Source organism: Plectropomus leopardus, chromosome 2, assembly GCF_008729295.1.
Source record: "Plectropomus leopardus isolate mb chromosome 2, YSFRI_Pleo_2.0, whole genome shotgun sequence".
Classification (NCBI taxonomy): Eukaryota; Metazoa; Chordata; class Actinopteri; order Perciformes; family Serranidae; genus Plectropomus; species Plectropomus leopardus.
The window spans coordinates 24,146,921-24,172,393 of NC_056464.1; the positions used below are offsets into that span (position 1 = coordinate 24,146,921).

Genomic DNA, 25,473 nt, shown 5'->3' on the forward strand with positions numbered 1-25,473 from the left:
TGGCAGAGACAAACACATCAGCGGAGATGTACCGTGCACAGTTTTTATCCCCGCCCTCTCACCGTCTGAGATGGCGACACATGAACCGCAGAGTGTCATGGTTAGGAGGAGGCATGTTGAGCACCAGACACTTCAGACGATCCACTTTATCCATGTAGTCCGACATCTCTGCAACACAGAGCGACAGGCGAGTCACATGCCAATAAATGTCATCATTTGCATTCCATGTCATAAACTTTATTAGCATCTGAAACCTGATTTACATCCTCTAACTGGTATCACATGTGCTGTATTAGCATGAACAATCTGATGGTGCAGCGTGCATTTATCAGCTATCAACACTGTGGTCTGATGAGCAGTGAACTGCTGAGTCTCACAGAGTGATAAGATATACATTCATTCTGAGAAAATGTTTACATATATTACAGTTTCTTAATATGCAAGTTTTCTTATCGAATGTAATGTATTCTCAAATTAATCCAGTTAATCTACTGTTTAAGTATAAGTTAAAGATATTATGATACAGTGCTGTTTCACACATGTTCATGCAACTGAATGATGAAAAATTTGGTTAAAGAAAAAGTTTGGTTGTTTTTGTTTCATGTTTGTTTGTTTTTTTTACAGGAAACAAATCCCATGAAAAGATTAAAACAGTGATCAGCTAATTGATTCTACTAACAAGTGTATGTAAGCCTGATTTATTTTATTTCTGCAATAGACCTAAACTGTTGCTTTAACTATCAAAAACATAGTTGAGCTACGCCGGATGACATTTTCCTTTGATGTGATCCTGTAAACACTCACGAGAGCATCAAATCTGTATTAATCTGCAGTTGAAAATAGTTCCCAAAAATGCACAACACGTTTCTTTTTGAGAAACTTTTGTTGAAAGATAAACTCTGCATGATTACCTTAAAAAACAATGTACAGACTCATACAGAGGTAAGCCCTCACATTCATCACTTATGACCCACTGGAGGTGTCTGACGGTGTATTTATCTGCAGAAACTCTGCCCTCTGCCTGTATTACTTTTCTTATTTTCTGTGTTCGGGACGTTTATGGGTGTTCACTCCCATAGCACTCAGGTGAGGTCGGGTGCCAGAATGTAATCAAGATCCAAGAGACAAGTAAAAAAAAACACCAATATAGCTGTGAAATATGAGAGTGAATCTGAGGTTAGGTTTTACTTCCACTTTTGCTGGCAAGCGTGTTTACAAATAGTAACCGCCAATCTTGCATACTATCCCTTGAAACCTACAGTGCTCTGCTGTTTTAGGAAAATATTTAGCTTTAAAAAAAAAAAATTAAACATATCCATGGCCTCTTTTTAGATGTTTATGTCTGAATGGAGTGCCACAGACACAGACGGGGAAATATGAACAGCTGGTTTTGGTCTTTTCATGGCATTGGTGACAAGAAGAAAAATACAGAATAACGCATATAAGGAGTCGTGTGAAAAATGCAGTTAACATGGGAATTATACTGTGAAGATTTTCTTTTGCAGTAAAACTATCACTTCATTTGAATGCAATACCTCTCAATAAATTTTAGTTTTGTCAGTATGTAATTATTCTTCTCTCGCTTTGGAGCTCATGCAATTTTCTTTTTGGGAAGCACCATTTTATTTTATTGTGTCTATATATCTTTCATGATATGGTGTGTGGTGTTGCGCAACATTTTTTAGAAGTGGAAAACCAAAAGTTATGTCACTACAGTATATATTATACTGATGAAAATGACTTTCATCGAAGCTTAAAAAAGTGCGAAAGCCCCCGGGTACAGATGAGGTGAACTCGGACACAAACTGTCCTGGTTTTGATTCTTTCAAACCACACCAGTAATGTGAGTATTCAAAAAAAGCACTGCAGAGAAAAAACAACATGGTGAGTTTTGAGTACCAAAGTACCTCATTTCAGTACCCTCTGACCAGTTCTAGTTGGTGATGGAGGCATGTGATTGTTTTTCTTTGTGGATCACTGTGTTAAATATTTGTTCTCCTGTGATGTATTTTTTGTATTTTAATATGTTGCGATTTTGCATGCTGCAGGCTGCAGCATTCGCCGTATCCCTCTTGTAAAGGAGATTTGTGATCTCAATGCGACTTATTGGTGAAATAAACAAATAAATATATAAATAGTAGAAACAGAGTGAACTAACGTAAACATGATTGCATCTATTATGGCAGTTGGTAGTTAACAGTTGCATTGAAAATATGAATATTGAATATAAAACATGGTTTATTAAACTTACTCATAAAACTTATAATATACTGTAATTATTTTCGAAATTATGCATGACAGATTCAGTTTCTGAATAAACATTTTAAATAAATATATTCAAAAAAAAAAATAATAACAAGTGTTCTCTGCATTACTCCAAAGTACGGAGGCCCTAAGCCATACGTGAATACATTTTTTTCTCTGTTTTCCTGAGATAATGGGATGATTTTCAGATCTCAAAATTTTAAAAAACTGTGTGTTTTTTGAGATAACAGCATAATTCATTTGAAATCTTGAGATAACAAAACAATATCTTAATAATAGTTGGCTATGCGTTTAACTTATTTATTTTAAACATCATACAGTGTAGCAGTGTCAGAGGAGCAGGAGAATATCTACCAACGCTTCACATGGGGAGGGACGGCGTGGAGGTTATTTGTGTCCAGTTTTGACAAATTGAGTGAGAGGAGAAGACTGATACGCATCATGAGGTCTCGAACCATCAACTTAGCTCAACAGACAGCTGTTGCACAGTTAAAATTCGTGCTGTAACATTCACTCACTCATTAGTTTTAAAAATATTTTAGAGCATAAATTCAAATTCATCAAAAAGTGTCCAGGGCATCCATCAGCCATGACATGTCATGGCTGATAGAAATCTCTGGCCTATCACATTTAATTTCTTATCTTGAAATCTCAAATTAATTATGTTATTATCTCGGCTAATGGCTAAACTGTGACTGGCCTTATCTAGAGCCATTGTTTGGTTTGTCCTTTCTGGGCTACTGTAGAAACATGGCGGACTCTGCGAAAGAGGACTCACTCCCTATATAGATAAAAATGTCTCATTCTAAGGTAAGAAAAACACAACGATTCTTATTTTTAGGTGAATATAAACCAATAAAAACATGGTTATAAATATTATGTTCCATTTCTATACACACTAGACCTTTAATATCTACCTCAGATAGGGCTGCAACTAACAATTATTTCATTGCTGAATATTTTCTTTACTATATGATTAGCTGTTTGGCTTTAAATTTGTAAGAAAATGGTGAAAATATGCCGATCATGTTTCCAAAAGCCCAGGATTATGTCTTTGAATGCCTTGTTTGTTGTTTTGGAAAAAAGATCATCAAAAAAAATCACATTTAAGAGGCTGGAATCAGAGAATTTAGACTTTTGCTTAACTTACTTACTCAAACCAATAAATTGATTAGCTGGCAATTAATTTAATACTTACAACTGGGCAACTACGGGTGTCACGATGTACAATAATGATAACTGATATTTCAAAATGAAATATTAAACAGTGTGTGAAGCTGGACACTCACTGACTGTCTCCACGATGTCGGTAAAGAAGCCAAAGGGCACGAGGGGCTCAGGAAGCTCACGAAAGAAAAGTTTCAGAGCTCCTGTGATGACGTGAATGTCTTCCCAATCACTCTGGTCCAAATTCAGCTTCTCCTCTGAGAGACAGTAGGGAGGAGGAGGGGGGAAATGCAGACAGGGTCACACGAAGGCAACATGAAAGAGAGAGACAAAGTGTCAGAATTAAGGAGAGAAAGAAGCAGAGTTACAGTCACAGTATCGTTTAGCAAACAACAGAACAGTGTGAATTCATGTCAGTGCTAAGGCGTAACATGAAGGCTTGTAGCTGCAGGAGGGAGATAGAAATGGTCTGTGAGAGTCAGAGAAGACACAGGAGCACATGTAAAGCGCACAATTTTCAATTTAAAAATCCAGGCCTGACCAATGCTTCTCAAATGGCATTGTAGAGAACCAAAGAGAGTAAAATAAAAAGCTTTAACTGAATGGCCACAATACAAATAAGTATCTAATGATGAGAAATATGAGTCAGTGTGAGATATGCTGCAGGTTAGAGCACTTCACAGCACACAAGCCGCAGCTGATTCTCCGTCTCCCCCACTTGGTGGCAGCCATGCACCACATGAGACGCGGCTGTACAACCTGCTGCGTGTTATTACATCAGAAAACTTAAAGCAGAAAAGCCTCAGGGACACACATACATTAAGCAAATGGTAGCACAACCAGCAAACTGTTCAGTGCACATCTCAGATCTGCGTGTTAGTCTGCGTGTGTGTGTGTGTTTGGGGGGGTGACTGAGGTGTTCACATTATGCAACACATGATGCACAAGAACAAGCAGGCTGAGTAACGCGTGAAAGCGGCTGTTTTTCTCCTCATCAGTCTGAATCTACCTTGTACTAACTCCGCCGGGAACATGTAACGGCCGTCTGTGGTCACCGCCCGCTCTGCAAAAACCAACAGTTACTCAGTGGGCTTTCCTCACTTTCTCACAACGATGTCATGTAGGGGAAGTGATACAAGCAGGTGTGTCATACAATATATATTAAGAGAGAATGAATAAAAAAAGCATCAAATGGAGTTTTTCTTGATTCTAAGTGGCTGAAAAAAAAGGAACAGATACAATTTAATGATGAAATTCATCCTGCCAACACTTATTTCCCTCAATCGTTCCATTAGTCATCAGAACCAAAATTAATCATCAATACAGATCCATTTTCCCCTCCTCCACTTCATCCTCACCGTGGTCCACGAGGAAGCGCAGTTTCTGAATCACTGCCAGGTTTCCCGATACTCTGTAGATGCCGTCAGTGTCCAGTCCTGAAACAAACCGCAGAAGTTTTATTAACACTTAAGAAGGTTAGTATCAAAACCAAACTGACCCATTTTCCCTTATTTTTGAACTTGACTTGATGAGTGCAAGATAAAAATAGCTTCCCTCAGATTTTAAGGCAGTGAGGGCTGATATAATTGTTTTACTTTTCTGCACATCAATAATTTAGAGCATCTGGGAAGTTTGTTTTGTTGCATAAGTGCCCAAAAGCGTGTGAATAAAGTCAAGCAAAAGCACATTTGACACTTTTAGACATCTAAAACATTTTTTTAAAAGTTACATTTTTGTATGATCACATAACGCCCTGTGAGTACTTTTAAACTTCCTCTCAACATTTCATTGTGTGATGCCTGATGAAATGCCAACAAAGTTTTGTTATGACATTTAGTTTCTTCTTTTTTCACTGGTTTCAACGTCAGACAGAACAATTCAGGCCTTGTGACTCAATGATTATAAATATTCTCAAATGATGATATCCTGTATTTTTTCTTACCGTCACCAAATCTCATGAGGAGATCAAAACCTTGGTCAAGTCAGAATATGTCAAGCTTTTGTGATAGATTTATTTGCTGACATCCTATTGGAGTCATAAGGAGCGACTGACTGAGATGTTACGCATCACGGTACTGCTTTAAAACATACGCGTTTATTCACGAACATAGAAAACAAATCTGAAATAGTAACTTTTGTATTTTTCAACCTAGACCCTATTTTCCTATGTTTTTGTCTCCAAGTGACTAATGGGAACAACAGCAAAACAGGCTGCAATATAACCACTCGGTGCATTTGGGCACTTTTTGTTTTTGCCACTGACATGCTCAGATTATTATTAAGTAATTAAGTGTCTGACAACATTATGTGAAGGATCTCTACAGAGAGACCTTCTTGTTAAAGATCCTTTTTGTTAAAACAGGAACAGCCCTGAAATCACTCCTGCCAAACCCACCAAACATATAAATACACTCTAATTTTAGCGTGAATAGGGCTAGTGTATTTTTACCTCTAACTCAGTGAATTAAGGGCTTATTAAAACCAAATCAGAGCTGGTGATTGTTGGAACAGGGGAAAGATGAACCGAGATGGGCTTCTTGAGTTTTTTTGTGTCAGTCGACTTTGAATGACGTGTGTTTTACCTTGATAAAATTAAGGTTAATTAAGGTTAAAAAAAGGAACTTACTCTAATATCTCAGATAAAAAAGTCGATCTCTGTGGGGATCTTTTTCATAGGTTGTCAGAAACTTATAATAACAATCTGAGCCTGTCAGTGGCAAAAACGAGGTCTTTGAGTGGAGTCCTTGAGTGGATCATAAATGTTACTTGCAGCCTAGCAGTCTAGATTTATATTGGGCCAGTTCCAAAAATTGTTGTATATGTTAGTCACTAACACACACATACATTGGATAATAGGATCCAGGTTAAAAAATGCCAAAACTACCCTTTAACCCTGATTTGTTATTGGTCATATTACAATAATTTTATCTATATGGGGAGGAATCACAAATCAGTCTGCCAGGGTTTTGTAATCTGTATCAAAGCTTAAATAATTAGTCAATTAATCAGATTGTGACAGAAAATTAATCTGCATCGATTTTCATCACTGAGAAATCTTCATCTTCTATCACTTTAGATCCTGGGAAACAGCAATGGCCTTTTTTTTTTTTTTTTACTATTTTCTGACATGCTACCGACCAGACATATTTTTAGTAAAATACATGACAATATATTATGATAATTAATAAGCAGCAGATTAATCAGTAGTTAAAATTGGGATTTTTTGTCAATACAAAAACATTAAAAAACATTTAACAGGACTGAAAAGGGAAAAACATCAGCAAGAACAATAGAGGAACCCTTCTTAGTACGAACAAACGTGTTAGTATATATTAAAATTTCCCTGGTATGCTCAGAAAAGATTCTTCCTTTTCTGCTGAAATTATTATTTACTGTCAGTATGAGAAAGATCGAATATAATTCCTCTTTTTCCAGGAGCTACTTCGTCCTAAAACATTTTTCAGTCTGTCTCAGCCTTGAATGTAAATGTTTCCATCTGAAACACCTCCCTAGAAATATTTAATTCATCAAAACCAGGTTTTTAAAGCCCTTGTGGTCAAAACACTTTTTTTTTTAGTGTGTATTAAATATTTATTTGCAGCATTGTTTCTAAACAGTTTTTCTGAACAACTCCATTTTCTCTCATTTAGATCTCTCTGCGGCTGGCAGCTGTCACAACTTCCTCTCTGTGCGTTTTTACTCTTCTGCTCTCTGTTGGCCGAATCACAAACATTTTCCAGTAAATGTTTGTTAAGTGATTTATGTCACGGAGCTGAACAGCAGGTGCACAACTGCTGTCAAGTGACTTATGCTCAAAACAGCAATGAAGAAGTGTTTTCTCATGTGTCCCCTTTAAGTTGAGCATCACATTAGGAGGAGGCAGCTGTGTGTTTGTACCTCTCCTCTCCACGGCGTCAGTACAAAGTCTGACGAAGCGAGGGATGGTGCTTTTCTCTCTCTCACAGAGCATCTCCAGACGACAGCCAAACACCTGATCTGAAGGGGGATGACAAACGGACACAAACACACACACACACAAACACACTTTTTATGTCTGTTCAGAAGTTTTTTTCTTATCTCAGATAACTGTGCCAAGACATGATGTAAGAGCTACAAGTTAATCTACAGATAAATTTATGGCTCACTGTGGAATAAAACCTCCATGATCCCAGCAGCAATGTAGACTAACCCTTGATGATGCAACACAACTCATGTAAGGTACTATATACACTATAGGGTGAAAAAAAAATCATACGCAACCCTTTACTCCAGAGTATACAACCGTTATACTCCTATATGATCATATTGTGATATGTCTTATATCTCCTATGATGAACGTTTTTGTCATCAAATGCATCAATTTGATGGTTGAAAAAATGTAGGAAAGTATTTATGGCGTCATCATTTTAAAAACCTACAGATCAAGGCTGCATGATATGACAAAAATATGCAATGTGTGATTATATGTTGAATAAATGAAAAGATATATCTTTCTTTCAGCCACTTTCAGTATACTGCTAATTTATTACAAAAAATGGCTTGTTGAATTGAAAACATTAAGGGAAAATTATTTCCCAAATTCTTTTATTAAACAAAGTGAACATCAAACTGAACACAGAAGGCGCAAATAAAAAAGAAGACTGAAAGTTAGCTTTTAGAGTGCAGTTTTCAACTGATATTTCAACACACACAAAAAACCCTAATATATATATATATATATATATAAATTATTGTGCATGATAATTACAATGTGAAAGACTCTGAAACACCTCCTAGTGGATGAGGATGTAATTGAGGTTAAACATCCTGTTAGCATTCTGTCTAACCTTTAGAGGGAGCTGTAGTTTTTCAAAGCTAACCAAATAATTGTTTCATATTTGTTTACATGATGAGGTGCTGGTGGCGTTGAGATTTCTGACCACATAAATTCAACATAACTGGTTTGAGTCTGAACGGGAAACCCTGCTGCATGAATTACTTCCTCTCTTTCTACTGATTATCAGACAAAGACAAAACAAATGCCAGAAGAAAATACTTTTTAAAAAATAGCTGTTTAGAATATATAAATACTTATATAGATTATAGACCATAAAAAACAAAACATGTTTAAAGTTTTAGAAAAGAGGCACATAAAAGATGTTAAGGCCGGCGTGTGGAACTTTTGTCTCCCCCTGCTGGCAGTGAGAGTAATTACACAACCACTGTTAGTGCCATCAGGGCGAGTTCTTTTCTATTTGGTTTCTTTTTTATTTGGAGCATCTACTTCGGAAACTTTCTTTGGATGTGTCTCAGTATCTGTTTCCGCCATAGTGTCTGCCACACTTCCTGTTTTTTATAATCTCTATTTCAAACTGTCAACATACGACAGAACATCGCCTGGTCCTCATGTGACTAAGTATGCACGGGACCGCACGAGGGTCCAGTGCGCAATTTTACCCATGTATTGATCTCTCTGACATACTACTACTGCCGACTGCTGCTTGTGTCTGTCTGTGAGTTTGTGTATGGTCTGGGTAGATTGTAAAACTGAATTGCCCTTCTGAGATGAATAAAGTTGTCTGAATCTGAATTACAAGAAAAACTCAGAATCACCAAACTAATCTTTAATCTCTAATCTTCTTTAATCTTTCCCCCCCTTTCCCTCTAACTGGTAGACCTGAAACACATCACTTCCATTCACCAGCATAGGAAAGCCGTCACAGACGTCACACACCAAAACTCTGCTGTTAAGTAGGGACAGCCTTCCCTTGTAGCAATAGGCTTAATCAGAATTTTGTGAACTCTTTTGGCAAAAGTTTGAATTTTACAGATGTTCATTTATATGTAAAAGTAGCACACACATTTTACCTTTCTTTTCTCCTGTAGGGATAAGCTATATTTTGACATTAATAGCACTTAGAATTATTCTTCCTTTTCAGGATGCTGCTTGTCTTAAAGTCAAATTGTTGTGGCTGAATGCTGACAAAATATTTCTTTTATCATTAAAAGTAATTTTAAAAGCATTACGAGAATAAGGAACAGCTCTGAAAAGACAATCGTTATGGAAGTGTTGTACATAAGTTCAATATGAATGGGTGACGATTTGATGAGTGACGAATTAAAAGGTAAAACCAGCATAAAGTTTATTGGTAAGCTGGTGTGACCTTTGTGAGTCACCAGAACAGCTTTAATGGTCCTGAGTATAGAGTCACTGAACTCTACTTAAGGGATCACCTGCATCTAAAATCTCCCTTTGGTGTTTAACTAGGTGGAAATCTGGCAACTGGGGAGGCCACAAGATATATTTCTCACTTAATTATGACTTTTATACTAAACTATTCACTGAAACCTGAAGAGAATCACATATTCACTGTCTTTCTCCTCTAATTTATCCAGGTTTTTCCTTTTCCTTTTGCTTGATAAGGACAAATACAAAAGTTCAGGATTGTTTCAGCTTTAAAGAATGATCCATAAAAAATCTGATAAAAGTGTTGTAATCGTCAGACAAGCAGTGTGAAAAACTTTATCATTTTGGAGAAGCTCTTACTAAACAGGCGAGGAGGATTGCGACTCATATTCACAGGGGGATGTGGCATCATCGCAGGATAAATGCTGAGATTTCCTGCCAGCTATCACAACCGTGATGCAGCTCAGCTAAGCAGCAAAATATATTCAGCTTCACAATTTTAGCTGTGGAGGTGCAGTCTTGTAAAATTAAACACTGTATGCTGCTGAGTAAAGGATACGTGCATTCAAAGTTGTAAAACTTCAAAGAGAAATCTCACCTTTAATGAGTCCTTTCTCCTGCAGCGCCTGCAGAGGAGGTCTCTTCAGGATCAACTTCTTCAGCCGGGTCTTCACTCGTTTCCTCTCCGTGTTCTCCAGGTTAGACGATGAGCGAGGGACTGCAGAGGAAGGAAAGGAAGAGATGGAGGAGGAGGACGAAGAGAAGGAGGAAGAGGAGGTCAGTGCAGGGCGCTGGGCTGTGGCGGGGCAAGAAAGCAGATGAGAGGGGATTGTGGTGAGGATAAAGAGCGGGAGGGCCGGGCGACGGCGGAGGTGAGACAGGACTGACGGGGGGATTATTTGCCACGGGGGCCTCGTGAAAATGTAAGTGGGTTGGATGGATGAGAGGATGGAGGAGAGGATGGAGGGATGTAAGAAGCCTGTGTGGAAGTTTAGAAAGAAAAGTGATAACGATGATGATGATGATCACGATGATGACGACACGACAATGGAGTGAGAGTAAACTAAAGTGGAGGGCAGGAGGTTGTGCAAAGGAAGGAAGTCAGAGTGGAGCAATGAGAAGAGGCACTGTGTGGTGACAACTTACGTGATGTTCTCCTGTCATCCTCGTCTCCGCTGTGCTCCAACATCTCCACGCTGCCTGCTCGCCTCAGAGAGTACAGGAGGACGTTGTCTAAAGGGTTTTCACGGTCCTGGAGGAGTGAAACAGCGCTCGACATGTTAACTAAGAGAAACATTTACAAAGTCATTCAAACCAATTCAAGAACTAGATAAAACCGCCACGTTGTTGTATGACTCCACACACCAGTCACGCTGCACTTACAGTTTACATCCATGTCTGTGAAAACATGGATGCTTCACACACAGAAGATGTAAACAACAAGCAGTTTCAAGGTGGTTCTTGAGGGTTACTTTAATACCTGATACATGAGGTCACTGTGACCTTGATCTTTGACCGCCAGATCCTATTCAGTTGATTCTTGTGTCCAAGTGGATGTTTGTGCCAAATTTTAGCCAAGTACCTAACGGCCATCCCGAGATATTGCATTCACAAGAATCAGACCATTGTTGAGCTGCAGTGAATGTTTGTGTCAAATTTGCCACAAGAATGATATGAATTTAAGTCCACAATAGCCTTGACCTTTGAACACAAAATCGAATCAGCTCATCCTTGAGTCTACTCGAATATTTGTGCCAAATTTGAAAACAATCTCTACGGTTTTCTTGAAATATCGCCTTCACAAGAATGAGAGATTCAAAGGTCACAGGGACCTTGACCTTTGAACTCTGAGCACCAAAATCTAATTAGCTCATCATTGAGTCTAAGTGAATGTTTGTGTCAAATTTGAAGGAATTCCCTTAAGGTGTTCTTGAGATATCGCATTCACAAAAATGTGGCATACGTACGGACAACCCGAAAACATAATGCTTCCGGCCTTGGCTATTAGAGAGGCCTAAAGGCATAAAAATTTTGATACCTGAAAGTGCATCTGGGCGAGACAGCCACTTTTAGACAAGAGGTGAAAGTGCCTCTAATCGCCAAAAAGCTGGGTCTATTTTATTTTCTACATTTCTATATTTTCTATATCATTTTAGTAATAGCCTAGTGTCACTGCTAGATGAGCAAACACACACACACACACACACACACACACACACACACACACACACACACACAAACAAAGGCAGACAGACAGAAGATATTACCCATATTGGTTCAAATGTAAATTCAGTTCGAGTTCGAATAGACAGGGGCAAGTCAAATTTGACGACTTTGACACTGATGCTGCTCTGGTGTGAGTGTTTTGCAGGCTAGCGAAATATCCTTGTGCTGACTATTTACTGGGGTTTACCATCGACTGACGCAAAAATGGAAATAGCAAATAATTGCAACCACTGCCTTTGCTCCGTAGTTTAAACCAATGATCTAATACTTTTCATAAAATAAAATAATATCGTTCTGTTCTTCTCCTAATTAGATTGAAGTACTTTTTCCAAGAGCCAAATTAAAAAATGTCTGATTTTCAAGGTATTCAAGGACTTAATTTTTGAGAGTTTTTTTTCAAGCACTTCAAGCACCTTGCACGAACCCTCTGAATGGTACCAAACATAAACCCCACCTAAAAAAAGCAAACTATTCCTTTATTATATAAGTTTAAATATTCTACATCTCATCTAGAAGGATAATTAAAAAAAAACAACAAAACAAAAAGAAAAAGACGTTCAAGGATGTGTGTTTAATGTTCAACGAAAGGCAGTGAAAAAATGTCAAGGTATTTACTGATGGCAAGACATTATTAGATCCGAATGGAAACCATTTTACCACCAATGGAGAAGTGGTCCATTGAAAGTACAACTCTCGATGTGTGTCGTGTGTCTCACCAGCCTGTCGATGACGCTCTGGATTGTGGTGTACCACTCTTTGATCAGAGAGTCTGTCTCCGACTGCAGCAGGAACTCGTTCCCTGTCACTGTCCTCAGCTACAACACACACATAGACACAAACCATATCAGTGTGTGATGAACTGTCTCCCAAAGCCACGTAAGTAAGAGGAAAAATATGTATTTTTGAGTTTGGGTCAAATTATCCCTTTAAGCTCAATAGTCTGGACATTTTAAAGGCAGAAAAACACATGCACGTCATCTGCCACATTTCACTGGAGTTAATTTTCATAGCTTCCTCTTCCTCACTGAGTGACCGGGTGAAATAAAGCTTCCTACTCTCACTTCCCTCACTGACAACGACTCTTTGCTGACAAAAATAGGATTCTATGTTTTACAGCTTATCTACAATCACATTGTCGTCACTGCGCATCTGCTCACCGCAACAATTCAAATGAAAATCAGTCTGAACAGAAAGAGTGTTTGAGGATGATTAAATGATATATTGAGATAATGTGATTCTTTTATTTTCTTTTTACCGTGTTTTCTGATTCTTTCTCCACTTGCATCTTACCCTGAAGACGTTCTTTTTGCTGGACAGGTCGTTGGCCCAGTGCAGCTGCGCTCCTCTTAAATCCACGCTGCTCTCAGGGCGACTGTTTCCTGGTTTCTGTTTTATTAATAAAAAGCCAAACAGGCAAATAAATCAGGTTTTTTTTCTATTAGTTGGCCAAATTGAGGCATACATGTTTCTAAAAATGGAGTTTGGTTGTTTTATGCTGCAGAGAATTTGTGTCAACCACTTTTAACTGACATTATGACCAAAAACACCTGCAACAGGTTTGTGTTTATGGACAGAACAGTTGGTGTGTGTCATTTCACAGCAAGTTGGAATAAGGTCATCATGGTTTTGTCAATGTGGAAATAGTTACAGTTTCCCCAAACAAAACAAACACACTCTAGCCCTTTTTGGAGACGGCTTCACAATCTGCAATAAAGTTGTGAAGTTTTAATAATGATAAAAATAATAAAAAAACTTCATTTATATAGCACTAGCAATAAAACAATAACATAAAGTGCAAACAGCACAGTGATTATACATGAATACTGGAGAGGGATGACAAAACCTTGCAACGGCCATATATTAAATATACAAAAATGCTTTCCTATAAAGTAAATAACTGTCCCAAGATAACTGTAACACTGCAAACAGAAATGTGTCCAACATAGCGGACAGCAATATCCAACTGTGTAGGCACTTATTGTTTTGGTTTTTTTCTAAAAGCTGATCTTTGTGCAACAGTCCGGTCAGCTGACTCTGAGGGTTACTTCACAATATTTAATCCTAAAATGAAAAAAAAAAGAAAAATCCACCATGCAGAAAAACTGACATCTGCACTTACAGAATGACTCACAGTTGGCTGTAGATTTTGAAATCTAGACATTTACACCCTGTTCTTTAACCATAGACTAGAACAAAACACTAAATTATGTTTTTGCAAAGACATTACATGGACTAAAAGCACAGAGCTCTTACCCAGCTGGAAGGTGTCTGTGATTTAGGATCTTTGAAGAAAACCAGACTGTTCCCAACCAACACGACCCAGGAGGGGCTCCAGCTTTTCCTGCAACACAACACACAGATCAGATGAGATTTAGCCAAGCAGATCATTCTCACATTAATTTATTCAAACACCATACAAACAGATGCAACCTAAATTACATTTTTCTGTCTTTAATGAGAGCAGCCTCACCTCAGTTTCCGGCCTCCTTCTGCGATCTTCGTCTTGTTCAAGAGGCCGGCCTTCTCCAACTCCTGACAACACATTAACAGGGTTTAGCAGCAGAATCTGCAACATTCAAGCAGTCGTATTAATACTGTCACAGTAATGTTATCACTCAGGGGAGGCATCGACGCCCTGAGTAATGAAATGTTAACAGTAAAGTACAGCGGAGGGCTTCTCCTCTGTGTAATACAATGCATCCTGAGCGAACCCATTTAACTGTTAACAAACGTTGCATCATTTAAAAAATAGCGGGAGGGGAGCTGCTCTAAAATCTCCCACTGCGGTATGGCCCCGTTTAAGGTGCAGAAGAAAAGAATTTAACACTAACTATGAAGTTATAAGTGTTGAGTACAGTATATAAAGAAAAAGAGGAACAAACTGAGAAAAAGCAGATAACAGAGAGAGAAACAGAGGAAAGCTTAGTTTATTTTATTCAAATAGGTTTGAACATATCCATTGCTCAGACTAATGCAGCCTTACACCAAATGGCTTTAAAAGGTTTTTTACTGTCACAGATAAATTTCCAGTGTTGGGATAAAATTGTGAGTTTGTTCTAGCACCTGTTATCTTGATGGTTAGGTGTAAGGTGGTCATAAAATTCAGTCCGAGCTGTCGGTCTTTCTCTTGTCTTTATGTTTCCATAAAATCAAGCATGTTTAATGTTATCATAAGTTTTTTGCCTTGGCTCAACGACATGAACATTTTCAATAGCCAATAGTTGCTTTCTCTCAAGCAAAAAACACAAACCAGGTAGACAGTTAACAAGGAGGGGACCTCCAGGGAGGCAAAAGAACATAAACAAGTCTTGGTTTTCTTGAACTGTGAAAAAGGGGGATAAGCTGTTGGAGATGTGACGTAAAAATAGATTAAGAGAGCCAGCCAACCAGTAATAACTTTATTGGGAAATCAAAATTTTTAAACCGTTCCCCTCTCATTTTAATACTCTTCTTCCACCTGGAGCGGCCATCCAACGGAGCAAGGTAGCAAGTTGAGGCGACAAAATCCAAAATTTAAAGCCAACACAGTTTCGTTTTTTGAAAAATATTGATTAGCAAGAACACTGTCAATATTTGACGTTTTTTATCTTTATCTTTATTTATCTTCTGTTCTGCGTATTTGCGGACACATAAAAAATTGTTAACATGTCATGTTTCTTACAGGGAGTTTGGCATATTATTTTCCACCAGCAGCAAGTTGGACTTAAATGTTGAGTCGTAGTCAGTAGGCATTTGTTAATTTGTTGAGCTTAGTGAATGGAAAAGTTATGCTCAAAAAGTTGAGTGCAAAATATTTTTCCATTTATAGTTATTCAGATTAATCCAAAAATCCTCACTGTAAACAGTTTTCTCTGTATTTTTAGATTATAGTTCCCAATAAAATATTTTTGTAAGAGTAACCGCTACATTTATCATTTCACTCACATAATATCTGCAAATAAAACTACAACTGTCTGCTTGACTTGTTACCTGGGAATATGGAAAATCCCATGAATTTTAGAAAGCTATTCTGTCAGAACGGTATGTTACAAATGTCTGTGTTCTTGTTTGTATATGAAACAGAACTGGTCAGAAAATGTTCATGCTGTGCTGTATTCAGTTATTTTTCCTTAAGTAACTAAAATATGACAAGGTCGGCAGAAAGCGAAGCTTGTAAAGCTTTATGTCCACTGCCCTGTTTTTTCTGCTGTTGTGTGTTGGTGTAACAGCATGACTGCCGACTTCATTAAAAAGGCTGGTTGAATAATTGATTTTTGCTCATGATTCATTTAAAAAGGTTTTGGAGGAGAGTTCAAAACATTTTTTCAGTTTAACAGTAAGTTTAAACACCCGCTTAACACTTGTTTTGGTAGTTTTAAAAGAAGCAGTTTAAAAGTTGAGGATGCCCTGATGTTAAAAGGAATTGTGTGTGCAAAGGTGTCTTTATACAGTACATTTAGTACATATAGTATTGTAATAGTAAATCAGTATCAAATATTGCACTCATGTTCAGGTATTTTTATTCAAAAAGTAAAAGGCAGTGGTTTCTCACCGGTGTACAGCCATCACTGTCTGGAGAGCTCTGAGGAGACGGAGGCTCCACGACGATGTTGGTCACATTACAGGAATAATCTCTGCACTGCTGGACCATCTGAAAGACAGGAAGTGGGCCTCATAAATGGCATTCATTTATCTGCATTTGTGTATGCGTATATGTCCAGTGCACTGCCTAAAAAAAGTTTATTTGCATTTCCTCTTCTGTGTATCTCTGAATACTGAACACACAGTTTATAACCTTGCGTTTGAGTGTGTGTTTGAAGGTGAGTACCTTGCCGTTCTCAGGCAGGATCATAGACTGGGAGTGGCTGAGCTGCTGCTTGATGTCATGCAGGGTGGCAGAGTTATGGCACTGGGCATCAGTATTGCTGAACTGCATCGTGCTCAGGGTGTCAGAGGAGGCGGCGCGCTGCATGCTCTTCACAGGGTGGGGGTCAAATGTGGGGACAGTGGTGAACAAGGCAAAGGGCAATCATTCAAAAATAAATACAATGTGCTCCCATTGTATTTAACGCCAGTGGATCCTGTGAGATCTGATAAGTGTTTGTTTTCATATGATAACTAAACTGAGACTATAGAAAAACATACACTAAATATAACATAAAGAAAAAGGTTAAAGTATTTAGCTAATGCTCTTGCCTAAAGCAACCTTAAACAAGTACAAAAGCACAATCAGCATAAATTAAAACCACAAACAGGCAAAAGTGAGGAGCAACAGAAACATCAGGGGCTTTAAAAAACAAAAAACAAAAGAAAAAACACACAGTTTCTCCCCCAAATTCTTTATTTCCTATTTAAGCAGGTGTTGGTGACACATTTACCATCAATTTTACTTTGAACTTACTTTGAAATTTATGCAAACAAGCATGCAACCTGTAACATTATCAAGGAGGACATTAACTCCTCTAAACTTTTAGTTTTGATTATTTATGCAATGAAGAAGCACCTAACACTATATTTTCACTTGAATAGTGTGATAGCATAACAATCAACAGGCTGCAGAGTGTCCTTGTCCTATCCTGTTGCTTTTTTATTTTTCAGCAGACTAATTTGCTTAAATTTTCACGGGTTTTTACACTGCAGGAAAAGTGCAGATTACAGTGGGCTGAAGGAACCTTTAGTTTGTTGAAAAGCAGTTCCTGTAACTAAATGTCTGGGGAACTTCTGGTGGAAACACGGCTATAGTCAACAATATTAAGTATCTGCACCACAAACAGTAATCTGTCTAAAATCCTTGTTTGCTTTTTTCAGCTTTTCATTCCATGTTATACCTGAGGTGATGACCTTTGCTCACTAGCAGGACATTTTGCCTAATGGTTCATTTTGCTACAGTGGTTGTATTATTTTTTTTACAGATTATTTTTGGGGGCTTTTTGGCCTTTGGTCTGGAATCAAACCCACAGCTGCTGCAGCAAGGACAAAGCCTTTGTACACGGGGCGCCTGAACATCCAGGTGAGCTAGTGGACGCCCCTAGTAGCTGTATTATTGACAGGTGCTTTCGTGTCGCATGATATCTTTGTTCCTCTGACTGTAGACAGCAGAGTGGATAAAAGCTCTAAATTAGTTTGTATATATTAGAAAGTGCCACAGTCAGGGGCAGGAACTGGATGCTGATCTACAAATCATTCTTGGGTTTAAATGTCACCTCACCTCACACGGGCTCAGCAACAGGTTTTCTTTGTGTGCTCTCAGTAGATAATCATACAGTGGTCACCATAATGACACGATCTGCCATTCTGGATCAATGCTGAATAAAGCTGAAGGTATCTTAAACAATTCCTCTTTGGGGAGACAATAATGCAGCAGCAGTTCTGCATCATAAATTCATTTGCATTTTTCAACTGCAAATATTTTGTAGTATTTTTACGTCAGCAATACTACAAACTATTAAAGGTCCAGTGTGTAGGATTTAGGGGGGTTTATTTGAAGAAACAGAATAAAATGTAATAAGTATGTTGTCTTCAGTGTATAATTACCTGAAAATAAAAATCATTTTGTTTTTGTTACCTTAGAATGTTTCTACAGTATACCAGAGCACACAATAAAAACACTCTCGACAGAGCCATTCACGTTTTCATGTTGGCCGCCTTAGTTAGCAGCCTCACTAAAACTAGCAGTGTCAGAAATAAAGCACTGATTTCCGAATATGAACTAGCTGCATTTTTACCAGTTTTAATCACTGGGTCCGTTTGTTTTGGAGAAAAAAAGATTTCTGTGGATAATTTGGCTCCCGATAAAAACCTCCTGAATGTTTGGGTCTCAAGTTATCAGACAGAGACCTCTGCAGATAACTCCCAGTTAAAACCTCCTGCACAATGAACACTGAGGGAATCCTAAACGGGAGAAGTTTCTGTTGGTTGCAATCTGCAATCCTCACTAATAGATGCCAAAATGTCTCCCTAAAATGTAGACACTGTCCCTTTGCTAATTTCATAATTTCACATGCCAGAGTACATTTTTGAGTGAAAAAAAAAAAAATTCTCAGATTCCAGCTTCCTAAATGTGAATATTTTCTGGTTACTTTCTTCTTCTATGTCAGTAAACTTGTGGACAAATTTTGCCATCTTAGGCTTTGTGAAACTGATTGACATTTTTCACCATTTTCTAATAAGTATACACTGAACAAAAATTTGATAAATAGAGAAAATAATGCACAGATTAGTCAACAATGAAAATATTAATTAGTTGCAGCCCTACTTTACAGACTGGCAAATGGGGACAAACTGCAGCTTCCTTGAAAAGTTAAAGTTATTTTGCTTCACTTCACAGGAAGAGCTAAGAGGCAAAGTGTCACACAACGATGCGTGAGCGTGCATCTTTACTTTACATGCAGAATATTTATGCTTATAATTCCACACACATACAGATACAAGTGTGCATGATCACAACACAAATGAACACACTCCAACTGCTTCAACTTTTCATGCAGCAGCAGCCATAATTAAGTACCTTTCCCAATCTCTGTAACCCAGTTTCAACAATCAGACTAAATATCCCTCCTAATGTTTGCCGTCTTTTCATGCAAGGAGGATTAGCACTAAGAGCCAGATCTGCTCCTTTGCTAAGAGGAGGCCTTTAAAAGGGCTTTAAACCAAGCGCACCCACACCCCACTGTGATGCAACATGTTGCAGTAAGAAATGCTTGGGTAACAGCCTTTCTTTTTACACCATGAGTTGCTATTTCACCACCTTAATATGCATAAATGCTGATCTCTGAGAATCTAAAGAGCATAGCTGGCATTACTTTAATGTATTCTACAGTAATACAGTGGAGATGCAGTTTTTGCAAATCTAACGACTCGAGTTCATTGATTTTCATGAGGAAAATACCCTTCATCAAAAGCCCTTTAAGCGTTCATAAAACACTTAGGATTACCCGCCCAGCCAGGCGAGAAGAACAAGGAAAGAGTTGTCAGCTTTTAAAAGAAGAATAGGAAGTCTTAGTAATCTGTGGATTTGTATGTGTAGATATCAAGCTAATGATTCTGGAGGCAGACGTGCAAACACAACACAAAGCAGGATTTTTTCTTATGCAGCGATAAAGTCAAGGTGGCGGACTACGCCACCAGAGTTGTGTGACATCATGTTTATCATACATCCTATGGTGCAGAGAGAATATGTAAATGTGGTGAAGGGTGCTTTTCTTTTACCTTTCACTTTGAAACATGTTAATAAGATACAATACAAAAAACACAAGGTGATATGCATTACTCTAGCGATGAGAGAGTGCGGCAGGTAGAGAAGAGGTTTACCTGTTTCATCTGCCAGCCACTGTCATTATTCCTCTGGTGGCTCCCAAAGATGAAATCAGGTGACAGCTAGAGAGAAAGATTAAGAGACAGGAAACACGGATGATCAGTTACTGTTTATATTTCATCTTAATTTAAAGGTCCAGAGTGTAAGATTTAGTGGATATTAGCAGTGAGGATTGTAGATTGAAACTAGCTGAAACTTCTTCTGGCTATATTTCCATAGCTTTTAGAAGGTTTTTACTGGTAGCCAAATTATCCCCAGAGGTCAACGCCTCTCCAAAACACTGACCCAGTTTATCTCCTACACTGTTCAACTGGTCACAGATGGGTCGCTGGCCTGTGTGCTTTTCTCTGATAACTTGAGATCCAAGTCAAGTCAAGTCAATTTTATTTATAGAGCCCATTATTACAAAACACGGTTTGCTTCAGAGGGCTTTACAGCATACAACATCCCTCTGCCCTTAGACTCTCACATCACCTAAGGAAAAACACCCCCAAAAAAGAACCCCTGAAACGGGGGGATGGAAGAAACCTCAGGAAGAGCAGCTAAGGATGAGGAGGGATCCCTCTTCCAGGATGGACAGACGTGCAATAGATGTCGTAAATAACAGTTGAATTACAATAATGGCATAAAGGAAAGAGAAAGAGAGAGGGGAAGAGAGAGGGACTGAGGAGGAGAGAGGGGGAGAGATGCACAGCAATAATGGTAACAAATGCATGTCATATTACAATAATGATAGTTGTAAAATTACTAAAAGCACTCTATGATAGCATGTTATGCTATGTGCAAATATTGTGGGTGTTGATGGGATGTTGAAGTCCCATGCATACATCGATAGTGGAGGCGTGACTCATATAAATGGCAGTAGAAGGTCTTGTCGAGCAGGATCACGGTGCAACCAGGACCCACAACACAGTCAAAACAAATCAAGACGTTTTTACCGGAAAATAAATAATTTGTAAGGTCTCTTTCTCTCCAAAATAAATGGACCTAGTGACTAAAACCAGTAAAAACATGGAATAAAACAGTTTGACTTAAAAAAAAAATCTGTGTTTTTTTGACCCCGCTCGTCACGCAGGAACTGCAAATTATGATGGCTGACGTGAAAACGTGAATGGCCCTATGTAGAGCCAGTGTTTGGCTTGTCCTTTCTAGGCCACTGTAGAAACATAACAGTGCAACATGGCAGAGACCAAGACCTGCTCCCCATGTAGATATAAATGGTTCATTCTAAGGTAATTAAAAAAACAAAATAATTTTTATTTTGAGGTGATTATGCACAAAGAAAACTTATTACATATTATTTAATTTCTGCTAATACAGTATATCCCCCTAAATCCAACACACTCAACCTTAAAACACAACTAAGTTTTTTGTATAAATGACTTGTGAAAAATAAATAATCAAAGAATGTTTCACTCTTTGGCTTTCTGACAGTTTTTATGAAAACTAGATCAACCATGGCAGCAATTTTGGGTAACTTTCACACCTACATGTGAAAACAGGATGCTGACAAATGTAAAGATAAGTCACAAAGCCCGGGCTAACGCTCACGCTCACATCAATACCGAAACTATTCCTCTGACCTGCTAACATCCTGCCACCTAAAAATGCTCCTTGATCCGCCACCACAGCACAGAGACATCCACACATACAAACACACACACTCGTGCCTGTGTTGAACTGAGGTTAATGAGAGGCAGTTACTGCCGTTACTCAGTAAGACAGTAAGACATGTTTGACTCAGGTGTGCAGATTTTTAGTTACTGAACTGGATCCCCCATGTTCACATAGATACAGTCATTTGAGGTTGTTGTGAGAATAGCAAAGTCAGAAGCAACACTTCTGACCATAAAAAACCAAATGTTTGAGCTATATCAGCATGACAACCACATATTAAGCTCCATTTAAAAAGCAGCGTTTGGCATGTGCTGCAAGAAATTCAACACCAATAACGACATGAAAACAACAACCCAGTTAAGGTATTGCATAAGAACTGAATATGAACTTACAGCAAAGGTGCTCATCATCACGGACTACTCAGTTATTCCAGGACAACTGCTGTTTCTGAGAGATTTTTTTCCTGTCGAGTTCAAGTCCTCTGCTGCCTGTCGCTTCATGCCAGGACTCAGAGTGTCAAAATGTAAAAACCATTTATCTGTCCCTCCCGTCTCAGCCTGCATCTACTTCCCTAAACTAGAGGGAAGCTGCCTTTATCAGCCGGCACAATCACACTTGTGTTCAGCAGCTCAGAATAATCATACCAAAAACTTTGCTGACATTAATCACCATCCCACACTTTCCTTTGTATGCAAAGACGATGTGGACGCTTAACTTCCGTAAAAGTGCCACAGTGTTAAATTGGTCTTTGTAAGTTAAGCTTTATCATTTTTTTAAGTATGCAGGTAATAAAAATGATTAAACCTTTCATGCTGTTAGATTGTTATGCTGCTAGATTCTTAGTACTGCCTGGTATGTGAAAATATGGTTGAGCATTTCAGCTACTTTGATAAAAATATGGATTATTATTTGGTTAAAATAACAACATTTAAAAAAAACAAAAAAAAATTGCTACATATTTGTATTTAGGAATCAGATAAACAATTAGGTTTACAAATTGGTGTGAGGCTCATCTTTAGTATATTTATTGATACAATAACTAATAAACTACCAGCTAGATTCCTCAAGAGACACCTCCCACCAACATGAGTCAACATTAACACCTTAATGACACCTGCTGCTGTTCAGTGTGTGAAAACTAGTTAGCAAAAGACTAGAGAAGTGAAATAGTTGAGAATAATGGACTGTGGAGCTTCTAAAAAATATTACATTACAGTTGAAATATATATACATATATATATATATATATATATATATATATATATATATGTGTAGAGAGACAGTAATATAGAAAGATGTCTATGGGAGGGTAAGAGTCTGTATAAGTGGGGGTCCTTGGCGTTTTGGACGAGGCCAGCTGCAGATGTAAAGAAACTGTTTTTGTGGCATGAGGTTTTGGTCCTAATGGACCGGACCCGCCTGTCAGAAGGCTGCGTTTCAAAGAGATTTTGTCCTAATTTTACATATTGAAAAGAACATATTTGGAGCATGATGCTAGTGTTGATCTCATAGCTCATCTGACAGGACTATAGGAGTACATGAAACGAAAGAAGTTGGGGACCACTGGGCTATTCTGCAACAATGCGTCGTATCTTATAAAGTGATATGTTATGTTTACGTTTTTAATCTGCAAAGTGTCAGTAAACAACGGCGCAACAAGAGAGATTTAATCCCCCTTTTAAATTTGGTCTCGCTCAGCATTTCACCCTGCTTTAATCTGGACCACAGTTTAGTCTGGACACCCTCTGCATTCATTGTGAGTATATAAGTAACTATATCTGTCAACATTTTTGTTCAAATACTTAATGTGAACAATTAATCAGAGATTTTGACTGACTGAGCATCTAGTTACTTCAGCTCTATTGTCAACTTCATAGAATATTCTGAGGAGCAAATAGTAGTATAAATAGCACTACAGGTAAGAGGAAAAAATCTACATTTTTGATTTTGGGGTGTCCCTTTAAATGTAACAGAATACAAGTATCAAGTAAAACGGAAATACAAATAAAAGTACCCCAAAAACTGCACTGTTTAAACAATCACAAAAGGCAGGAAAGGAGTGAGCATGGTTTTTAAAAATACAAATGTAGACGAGAGAACACTGTGTGCCAACAAGTGGGTCACTCGGGTTTGAACACCTGGGTCATTAACTTGTGTGGCATGCAGTATGCATTATATATAATTGGTGGAGTTCCTGTTTAATACATGTAGCATAGAATAGAAAGTGACACATATAGGTCAACAGAAAGCATCTCAAACAGACTTGATGGGGGAATCACTGCTTTGATCATGCGGTATTTTTTTGATGAGCAACATTAAATTTGAAACACTGACGCAACATTGAGGCAACGCAACCTTGAGATGCAAAATGCTTATCTCTGACAATCTGGATCATGCAGCTCGTGTCGCTTTACTACGCAGATGTCGTCATTGATTCAGGTTAATTGCAGTTACTGATGGCTGTTGCATAAATTCCAAAAACCCTGAAACAACAGATGTACTTCCTCACTCCGGAGCTTACAAACACTCCCTTGTAAATCAAGTCTACCAAAAAAAGAATGAAACAGTAAGAGCTGGATGACGACAGCATCTGTGAGGTCAGGGTGGGATTTTAACGCTGATGAGAAGTTTCAGTGAGTGGTTTAAATGTAGCAATGTTTTGTAATGTTTTGGACTTAAACGAGTCCTCTGTGTGGCCCTAATGGCTTCTGCTCATCTGCATCAGATCAAGAGGCATTACCTCGTTATTCCCTTCAGGGATTAGCCCAACAAAAACACCATCTGAGAGGAAGGGTGTGTCAGAGGACAGTTAGTATATAAATAGTGAGTAGGTCAGTAAACGATGGGGCAACTAGAGATTTAATCCCCCATTTTAATTTGGTCCCGCTCAGCATTTCACCCCGCTTTAATCTGGACCGCAGTTTAGTCTGGACACCCTGTGCATTCTGGGTAACAGATATACGCTGACAAAAGATTCATTTGTATGAAAATGGGCAGAAGGTGTGTGTTTTTGTCTGTCTGTGTTTACAGTTAACAAAGCACAGCTGTTTACACTTAAGCAATGTTACATGGGGATGATAATTTGACATTATTAATGATTTTTTACATCACACCACCAAGCATTAAGTTAAGTAATAGTTAGGAGTTTTTGTAGTGGGGTTGTATGAGGTGCTTATTCATATTGAGTGTATTAAATACAGTAGATGTTGGTTCACGCAGCCCCAGTTTGGAGAAGCAGGCAGGAATATTGCCACAGACGCCAAGTAATATACTGTTATGGACGGGGTAGCAGCAAAATGCATTTTAGCCACCTATAATAAATGAGTATACACTTACATTTTAAATATTTTCACTGCTTTACTTCAGACAACTCTTTCTGTTGGGGAACCAAAGCTACTGTATCTTCTATGCTCTCTTCAAAGCCACCAGACTCCTTTGACAAAAACAGTAATTTTACCTCACAGAATGCAGGAGTTGCAGATCCACTGCTGCCTCGATCAGTTAGTTTGTGACACTGTGTGACTTTAGTGTTTTAAAGGTTTGATTGGATTTACCAAAGTTACTCAATAACACAAACAAACTCCCGCACCACACTGCTGCTTGAGCAGCCCGTGCATGTCGCAGACTGTCTTGTTTGTTTGTTTTTTATTTCATTTTGTTGGTGCCTGTGTTAACAGGTTAGAGCAGCCACACTGCCTGATTGAGCAGCGGTGCTCAGCTGCAGCTCAGCTGCAGCTCA

The 25,473-nt window shown here is 38.3% G+C and overlaps 1 protein-coding gene across 1 annotated transcript in view; it reads right to left on the reverse strand.

The window, feature by feature from the left end:
• arhgap9 (Rho GTPase activating protein 9) overlaps positions 1 to 25,473 on the reverse strand; it is a 62,879-nt gene that overhangs the window by 4,682 nt on the left and 32,724 nt on the right. Inside the window, exons 8-21 of the mRNA XM_042505762.1 lie at positions 20,114 to 20,179; positions 16,632 to 16,778; positions 16,356 to 16,454; positions 14,295 to 14,356; positions 14,078 to 14,165; positions 13,115 to 13,210; positions 12,541 to 12,639; positions 10,745 to 10,850; positions 10,197 to 10,316; positions 7,330 to 7,428; positions 4,791 to 4,868; positions 4,442 to 4,495; positions 3,555 to 3,689; positions 63 to 168 (exon numbers count right to left, since the gene is read on the reverse strand). Coding sequence (XP_042361696.1) covers positions 63 to 168; positions 3,555 to 3,689; positions 4,442 to 4,495; positions 4,791 to 4,868; positions 7,330 to 7,428; positions 10,197 to 10,316; positions 10,745 to 10,850; positions 12,541 to 12,639; positions 13,115 to 13,210; positions 14,078 to 14,165; positions 14,295 to 14,356; positions 16,356 to 16,454; positions 16,632 to 16,778; positions 20,114 to 20,179 — 1,355 coding nt within the window. The remainder of the gene's footprint in view (positions 1 to 62; positions 169 to 3,554; positions 3,690 to 4,441; positions 4,496 to 4,790; positions 4,869 to 7,329; positions 7,429 to 10,196; positions 10,317 to 10,744; positions 10,851 to 12,540; positions 12,640 to 13,114; positions 13,211 to 14,077; positions 14,166 to 14,294; positions 14,357 to 16,355; positions 16,455 to 16,631; positions 16,779 to 20,113; positions 20,180 to 25,473) is intronic.